Source organism: Onychomys torridus, chromosome 4 (genome assembly GCF_903995425.1).
Source record: "Onychomys torridus chromosome 4, mOncTor1.1, whole genome shotgun sequence".
Lineage (NCBI taxonomy): Eukaryota > Metazoa > Chordata > Mammalia > Rodentia > Cricetidae > Onychomys > Onychomys torridus.
This window is the reverse complement of record NC_050446.1, coordinates 143,561,756-143,570,898: the sequence shown is the minus strand read 5'-3', so window position 1 is coordinate 143,570,898 and position 9,143 is coordinate 143,561,756. Positions and strand designations below refer to the sequence as shown.

The window sequence follows — 9,143 nt, the reverse complement described above, 5'->3', positions numbered from 1 at the left end:
TGATATGCAGGATATCTGATATGTGGTCCCCAAAGGGGTTGCAATTTACAAGTTGAGAACCACTGGATTAAGGCATGTACCACTATACCTATCCATCCCTGTTTGTATTTTTATTGAAAGAGTCCAAGTTCTGTTCTCAAGCTTGCCCATCAAGCACTTTGTCCACTGAACCTTCTTCCTAGCCCCATAGTGATAAATACAACTATTTACTTATGTGTGAATAATTTACAATTTTAAAAAACTTAAAAGAGTTAAATCAATTTTAATAGGAAAGAAGTTATTGAAAATACAGTAACTTTTCATATCACAGTAGAATACTCTGGTAAACCAAATGGTCATAATTTAGGTATATCTCAGTTATAAAACTATACCTTTTTTAAAAAAAAAATATGTACAATTTCCAGTGTGACAACATTTCTGTAATGAGATTGCACTTGCAACAACCAACACTGCTATCCCTGAGCCCACCACCTCAGATGCCTCCCTCCCTCCCTCCTACCTCTAAGAGCAGCAGAGGATTGCTGGGGGTCGCCCTCTTCCTGGGGGTGTACTGACCCACATGCAGAGCTCTGATGACAGAGCCCACCCAGAACCTGATTCTGCATTTCAGTCTTCCAGCCCAAAGCACAACACTCAAAATACTCAGCCACTTTCTTTCTGCTGCTCTTTGCTGACGGCCTGTCTTTCAATAGGATTAAACTTGGGGACTTAACCCAGGACGTTACCTGAGACTGACTTCCCAGCACCTGGCACATAGTAGACATTCTTCAAATGTTTGTGGGGTGAACAGGACTCAGCCCTTATGTGTCTAGGAAGTGTGGCGAGTAAGCCATAGAAAATTATGGCATCAGAGTAGCATTTGAAAAGACATTCCTTCACATGAATTCTAGGAATCAGCAGCTTCTACACAGAAAGTGATGCTGGTGCCATCTTACTGATCAGTTTGTTGAGAGCTCGAACTTTTTCTTCCAAGACACAGTTTTTCCTCTCAGCACCTCGCTGCTTCTCTTCTGTGAGCTGAACAGCTTTCATGAGGTGGGCATTTTCCACATACAGTTCCTTGAGCAGCAGATCAGATCTGGTGTTCTTCTCCAACTAGACAGAGGAGAGAGACACACTTTTCCTGTGAACTGTTGCAGGATGCTAGGCCAGCCTGCCCCTCCTCCTCTGCTCCAGCCCTACCCTTGGTGTTCTTGAGTTCTGACATACATACTGGATACAATGACAATTTCTGTTCCCTGATATAAGGGAGAAAAGTAAGAATCTGCAGAACTATGTGGAGAAAACTTAAGACAAATTTATGGCCATCTTTGCCACAAAATGAAAACCCTGCTGTTTAATGAAGAAACAATGAAACCCTCAAGTTACCAGAATACTTGGTTTATGTCTATGTGCTCTGCCATGGTGATGCCATGGGGGACACAGAGTCACTACAGCCACCCTGTAGCTAGGTGTGTGAGCCAGTTACTAGGTACAGGGAGTCTGGACAGGTTTCAGTGACATCTCCAGGCAGTGGCCCTTGCTGTGTCCTTGTTCAAAACACATAGGTACAAAGATTAAGCACTGGGCTCCATGAGGCCACATGGAGTACATGGACATAATCACTGTGCCTACTCTGGCAACAACAGTGCTATGGCAGAACACGCTAACAATGGAGGCAGCCAGAAACAAACATGCAAGGGAACCAGAGCAGTGTGTGCCACTGTGGTGGGATGAACATGTAGGGCCTCTCTAAGGACAGAGATAGGAATAAAGTCAAAAGGCTAGTCAAAGCCGGCATGAGCACTGCAGAAGAAAGGACGCACACAAAGGCCCTGTGGCTGGCAGCTGCTTGGGGAGAGCTATGGTTGGACAGACTTGGAGTAGAAGTGAGAACAGGCTGGGCCTGCCCTAGCTTACTGTGTGAGTAGCAGCTTTCAGCCTGTGCCTAGCCTTGAATGGCTCCATGTTATAAAGCAACAGCCTCGACTGGAATTACTGTGTTTGGAATGTAAGTAGCAAGAAAAGGATGGCTGTGTCCTGTATATTCAAGTAAAGAAGCCATCTGCAGTACACCAGGAGGCACCAACTAATAGACAGTGTCACTGTTTATATATACCAAATCATGTCAGAAACACGAGGCCCATGAGCTCAGCCACGACATCAGAGACTAAAGGGAGCAGCAGTGCAGGGCTAGCATGCAGCGGGCACACTTCTAGTCATGAGGTCCCTCAGCCTAAGCCTCATCCAAGAAAACTGCCACAAGGAAGAAACCTTGCCTCTTTCCCAGGATGCGGTTCAAGCGTAGATTTTCTTGCATGTGACACTGAGCTACCTCAAGCTGACCCTTGGCCTCTACCTGACCTGAATCTACCTGCCCCTGACACACCTGCAGTGTCCAGCTCTGCGCCTGCACTCCTTGTCAGCTTCACTATCTGGCTCTTCCGTACCTGAATCAGCTCCATCTTCAACTTCAGGACACCCCCGAATGCTACACAGTCTGACCTGTTCTTTCATCCTGTGGCCTACATGTTTAGATTATTGTGTAAAATGCAATATGTGGTACAACAGTTAATATTAGTTAAGACTGTAATAAAAACCTATGATTGTCAGTGGGCAGTTACCGTGGGAAACCAGAAGTACTTGTCAAACTGTAGCCATGGACATGGATATAGCAGCTTGTGAATTTGTGACTAATCTAATCAGTTCTGACACTGTAGAGAGACAGAAATGTGTCCAAATGCTTCTGACATGTGACATTCATGACAAGGAGGCAGAGAGGCTCAGAATTATGTAATGGGGAGCAAGGCAAAGGAAGGGGACTATCAGCAGAACTGTGTGTGTGTGTGTGTGTGTGTGTGTGTGTGTGTGTGTGTGTGTGTGTGTTTAGGTGTGTCTGTTGATGTGTGTATATAATCATCTGGAGGCTAGAGGTTGAAGTCTGGAGTCTCCTCAATTGCTTCTTCTTAAATTTTTATTTTTAATTATGTGTATGTTGTGTGTCTGTGTGTGTGAGTACACACATAAGTGCTGGTGCCCTTGGAGGCCAGAAGAGGGCACCAGATCCCCTGGGGCTGGTGTTAAAGGCAGTTGTTTGCCACCCAACTTGGATGGTAAAAACCAAACTCCAGTGCTTCTGTAAGAGCAAGCAGTACACACTCTTACTTGATAAGGTGTATTTCCATCCCTCCTTTGGCTAGGGCTGGTTGACCCCAGAACTCTAGGAACCTTGTGTCTGCCTGCCTCCCACACTGTACCAGCTGGGCTGTTTCCCTGGCCCTTTAGAATTTCTGTTGTTTCTTTTCAACACATCTTACTTGTTAAGACTGTTGTGATTTAAAAGCTGGCTTCTGCCCCTGGGCTGAGTGCAGACAAGGGAGGATGAAGGAAGCCTGTAGGTGGGATGACATGTGGCTGGCTTTGGTGTCCAAGGTGAAGCTGAGATATGGATACAAGGTGTAGGGGAGGAGGTGGCCACGGCCCCAAGGTCTCTGATTGAGCCAGCAGCTGGGAGGACTGGTAGGCAGGCAGTAAAGATTAGACAGTGCCAAGGACACGTTCATAGGAGGTGGGGCAGGTGTAGGGCACTGGGTAGCGAGGGGTCAGAAGCATCAACAGTGTGTCCTATGAAATATGCCACAGGGACAGTGCTGTGAGGTTAGGGGAGCTCAGGCAGGGAGGTCCCTTCGGCAGGGCAGGTGTGGGAAGTGTGTAGCATCTACAGAATTTGACCAGAATTAACGTTTCCTAGACAAGAGATAAACAGGTGACTACAAGGGGTTAAGTGGAAGTGAGGCCACACTGTAATCGGAGTCCAGGAGACAGTGAGGTTGAGCAGGGAGATGCAGAAGAGGATAGATTACATAGGGTAACTCTGGACTAGATACTCCCATACAGCCTGAGGCCTGTGAAGGAGAGGCACAGATGTCTCGTCCTGCTGGACTCATTTGAGGGTCCTTTGGGTACACCATACACCTCATCCACAGCACAGGACTGTGTGTTTCCCATGCTGCTCTGTGATCACAGTGCAAATGTCTTCCCCCTCTAATATACAAGACAGTCTCACCCAGTAGAGAGCTTTGCTAAGTCCACCTGGCTCCTGCCAGGGATAGCACAGTCTCTGAGTGAGTGGCTCTGCCCACCCTCCTTGACCCTCCCTCCAATCTCCAATCTTCAGAGTATGAGTAAGGACTAAAGCTGGGGTCACCTGTGCTATCTAAGGCTTCTGTCTCTGCCTCCAGAGTGAGATCCTGCAGACAGCCTTCACAAAGAACCCATCCCGGGTTAGGGAGGGGCATCTGATGACTGATAAGCCAAAGGATGAATGAACGGTGTCCACCCTGAGAATGGCAGCCACATTAATGAACGATATACAAATACAGTATGACATGTATTGAGAAGTCCATCTCCCTGGATTAGTAATTACTAAAGAAAAAATACACACTTTCTGCCTGTGGTTCTGAATGAACCCTTCCTTCATGGATCTCCAGGCTCTGGAAGCAGAGCCTTCCTGGGCCATGGGGAGGGGAGTTTGTGGAGGAAGGGCACACTCACCTGTACTCGAAGCTCCTCCACCTTCTCCTGGAGCAGCCACTCCACATTGCGTAACCGAGCCTCAGCATCCTCCGCCTGGTCCTCCTTGGCCTTCAGTTGCTGCCTGTACTCTTCCTGCACAGAAGTTACACACCAGTGTTGGTACCACAGGCAGTGTCTCCCTGGGTATAGCAACCACCTCTTTCTCTAGTTCAGGGAGACACTGTAGATCACTCTGTCCTCAGAATCTTAATCATAAATGACCAGTACCAAATGCTTTTCCACAAAGATGTCACTCTTCACCAATGATGACTATGATGGTGTGACCTGAAGACAAACTGAGTTTGGGAGGACATGTGGACCCTGGCTGGAGGGGCCATTAGGGTTGGCTGGCTTCCTAGTCTTCAACTATGACCCTGACCTACCCTCAGCTTCGACTAGATGTCCCTTGTTCCAGATTCCTTGTCCTTAATGCCTTTTCCCAAGCAGCTAGCGGGAAGTGGCACATCCCCACTCACCTGCTGTGCATTTAGGCGTCTCCCAGCCTCCTCCTCAAGGTTGAGCAGGTGCTGTAGCTCAGCTACATGAGTTCTAGGAACCAACTGACCCATTTGCTCCTGCAGGTGCTTGACAATCTGGCCATGCTGGGACTGTGCAGCTTCCAGTGACAGCTGGGCACTGTGCAGCTATAAGGACAAGTTTTGGCATGACTGATAAATGCAGAGTCATTACCAGACATAGTGAAAGTGTTAGTGTTATCCTCTGTTAAGGTCACCCCAGAGAGGACATAAAGACCCACTCCCTGTGCTGTGGGACCTACCTGTGTGTGTAGAGCAGTCTTCGTGGATTCAGAACTAAGTTCCCACTAGCCACATTGTCTCCATGCAATGCGGTAGGGAAAGATTGTGTCTGGGACCCCCAAAACAACAGCTGCTAGATCAGGTTCTGTTCCATTCACTATCCATCATGACCTACTTCATGTGACCAGAGTGAGGTATAGGCCATGTGAGCCCTGCCTGGTTTCCTTACACAGGGGAGGGATTTCATGGTCCTGAGACTTGGCTATGGCTCAGGTCCTAGAGCGTGATTAATATACAAGGCATTAAGGACATTGGGGACAGGGATAGAATTGAATGCAGCATAAGGTCCTAAACCCAGGGGACCAGAGCTACAGGGTTCAGCATGGCTATGAGCAGTCTCTGCTATTAAACTATGCATAACTCAGCCAACTCCTTCAATCAAGCAATTAAAGGCAGACTGAAACACAAGTTCAGTAAGTGATGCTGGATGCTTTATCTGAAACACAGAACACCCTTGACAGCTTAAAAGCCCTGGCTGCCACAGTCTGTTTACCTCCGAGATCCCAGAGACAGGAGTGAGAAGCCTAGCTCTATCAGAGATGTGTTTGAGGCAAAGCTGATCTGTCCATGTTACTAACAGAATGGGGAGGCCTCTGAGCCTGATGAGTTCCTGGTCAGCTGTGGAGCATCTGGCTGGCCTAATAACATCTTTAGGCTAGATCTGTCGGCTTACTCTTGATACTTCTCATAGCCTAGGACTAGACCAAGTGCTTCCAGCCACTTCATCTACCCACCTGGTCTTGACTTTCTTTGAGGCTTTCTGTCAGCTCTGCCTGTGACAGTCTTAAGCCCTGGCATTCCTCATTTACACGGTCAAGTTCAACTTCAAGGTTTTGGATTTGGACACCCTATTTATAAAAAACAACAACAAAAAAACCCAAAAAAATATTTTCATAATTATAAGCAGAGCCTGACACAGACAAGGCAATAAGAAAGTTACAGACTGCAGAATTTTTATCTCCCATGACCCTGAGAGCCTGAGGCCCACCCCTAATTAATTTCTTTACCCCCTTCTATCCAAGTGCACATCTACTGTGAGCTCGCATCAGGAAGCACATAGTGTCCTGCAGTTATGGAACCTGGATCATTCCCAAACACTGCTATTTGAGAACATGGGATCTAATGGCTGCGCCATAATTTACTCATTCACCTACTGCTGATGTTCAAATTGATTCTGGTCCTGTTTTTCTATTATAAACAGGACATCAATAAAAACACTTCCAGCCAAATCCATAATGCTTTTAGGTACAATCATCATCACAAGCAAAATTATAATGCCAACACACAGGGACACTCTCAGGCTCTTGCTATTTACTTAAGAAAGCTGGAGAGCCTCCCCAGTTGCTCTGTCGCCTGCACTAGCAGTTTGTTCCCTTTCTACATCCTGGTGGCTTTGCCAGAGCTGCTCGGGCTGACCCATTTCTCCAGGGCTTGCCCCTTTACTTCACTTTTGGGGGTACCTACCTACTTCCTTGGCCTCTACCACCCAGCAGGCCCTCCTTCCAACCATTCCCCAGGTACAGCCTGGCCTCCGACCTGCTGCTCCTCCCGGTACCCTGCCTCCTCCAGCTTCTGCATTAACAGCTGGATGGCAACACGATTTTCCTCCTTCTGGGTGTGGAGGGCAGAAGTGTCCCCTTCCAGCTGAAGGATCCTGCAGTTGAGCTGTGACAATTCATCTTTGTATTTCTGAGTCTACAGGAAAAAGAGTTAAAACACATTTTTAAAAAATGCCTTTAAACAGCAGCTCAATTCAGGTCATTCCAGAGTTTCCCAACCAGGGGTGACTTTTCTCCCTGTGGGCATCTGGCAACTCCTGGAGACATTTTGAGTAATCAAAGAAGCTGGGCAAATGGGCAGAGGCTGTACGTGTACACAGAAGGCAGGAGATGATCCAACCTCAGTGGCCAGCAGAGCTTAGAACTAGAAACTCTGCTCTGTTCCATAAGACAAGAGACAACCCAGGCCACCAGAGGTCGTTAAATACCACAGCCACTAAACTACCCATCTGATGCCTTCCAGTCTTTACCATTCTTCCGGTCTGCAAGTCACACAGGTCACACAGGACCAAACAGCACGGCACCCTGAGGAAGCAGCTAACAGATACAGAATAGAGACAGCCTGTGAGAGAAGTCTCTTCCAAAAGCCAGTGTCATGGAGAAAAGCAGGTATTCTGGGTCAATCAGAGCTAATGAGTCTCTGCAGAAGACCACACTTACATATCTGTACCCAGCAGTGTCCCCTGGGTCCTTGTTTGCCATGTGATTGGACATGTGTCCAGTGAGGAAGCCACCCTGTGTTTCCATGAGTCTCCATGGGATCCATGGGAAGAAGTATCCACCTGACCCTCTTGGATGCTGACCTTTGGTACCTCCGCCTAGGACACTCCTCAGAACCTGGCCCCACAGAGAAGTGCCATGCCCACAGACCTGAATATTAGGAATGCTACTGATCACTTCAGCTGTCCAGTCTTCTCAGCTACGTGATGGTGATGATGGTGCTGATCAAGGCACATCACCAGAGATGTACATGCCAGGCTCATTCTCTAACCCCTTTACTCTGCAAACAAGACAAAGTGGCTGGCTTATGCCAAAAAAAGGTCTGATAGTTACATGCATTATGCCAGCTGCTTAATGTGTAACTTTTGGATCACTGAAGCAATGTGAGTATGACCTGAGCTTGTACTTTGGCATTACAGCAAGATTGCGTTTAGTAAAGGATGCACCTTTTGGGGACACACCTGCTGAAATGTTTCAGAGCACAGTGTCATGATACAACTCAGAAGAACACACATAGCAAACACAGATATAGTAATAATGAGAAACTGTGGCTACACAGAAAATCCCCCAAACTCACCAGGGGATGGTGATGTGTGACAAAAGACAACCCCAAAGGCCACACTTGGTATAGTTCCACTTACATTATACTTTGAAATGACATTTCTGGAAGGGAGGGAAGATTGGAGTTGCCAGGTGGGAAAGCTGGCATGGCAGCTAAATGGTAACAGGGATTCCCCAATAGAAACACCAGTCACATGTCTTCCAAGAACATACACGTCTACTCAGTTGATAGAATTATGCAGGATCCAATCCATAAGCAGCCAATGAGGACAGGTATGAAAACTGGGGGGTCTAAGAGTCTATCAATATCGTACTTGGGCTGACATTGTTAAGGGCTGAGGCAGGTCCTCCCCAAAATTCAAATCTTGAGATCCTAACTGTGGCACCCCAGAGTGTTGACTAGATTTGGAGAGAAGTGCTTTAAAGAATAACTGAGGTGATGCTGGAGTCCTCGTGAGAGGAGGTGAGGACACAGATACTCACGGAGGGACTACCATGTGGAGACTGAAGGAGACTGGATGGCACTCATGACTGCTAACAGTTGGGAGAGCTACCAACCTAGGAGGGGCCTTCGGATCCTCGTCAGGGACGTGAGGAGGAGAGCTGGGGTCGGCTGCAGCTGGAACTTGTAGGGAAAGAATTCTCTGCTCTTCTTTCATTAGAGAGAAACCACTTTAAGACACTAAGAAAGGGAGGTGGTACCGCTCATGCCCATCAGTATCCAACCTGTGTGCCAAGCTCTTCCAGGTCAAAGCAGGCCTCTTCCTTGTCTTTCTTTAAAACCTCAATTTCCTGCCTGTTAAAGAAGCAGATGAAAAACATCACTTCGCAGCTTGGGCTCAGCCCTGTCCCTGCTCCGACTCACTGACTTGCAGATGCCCATAGTAAAGGCTGAAGAAAAGCACAGTGGACCGCTGGGCGGTGGTGGCAC

The 9,143-nt window shown here is 47.6% G+C and overlaps 1 protein-coding gene across 1 annotated transcript in view; it reads right to left on the bottom strand.

Annotated features, from left to right (window-relative positions):
- Positions 1 to 242: 242 nt before the first annotated feature.
- Ninl (ninein like) overlaps positions 243 to 9,143 on the bottom strand; it is a 77,125-nt gene continuing 68,224 nt past the window's right edge. Inside the window, exons 19-24 of the mRNA XM_036185963.1 lie at positions 8,939 to 9,008; positions 6,909 to 7,067; positions 6,107 to 6,220; positions 5,031 to 5,198; positions 4,534 to 4,647; positions 243 to 1,095 (exon numbers count right to left, since the gene is read on the bottom strand). Coding sequence (XP_036041856.1) covers positions 904 to 1,095; positions 4,534 to 4,647; positions 5,031 to 5,198; positions 6,107 to 6,220; positions 6,909 to 7,067; positions 8,939 to 9,008 — 817 coding nt within the window. The 3' untranslated portion in view covers positions 243 to 903. The remainder of the gene's footprint in view (positions 1,096 to 4,533; positions 4,648 to 5,030; positions 5,199 to 6,106; positions 6,221 to 6,908; positions 7,068 to 8,938; positions 9,009 to 9,143) is intronic.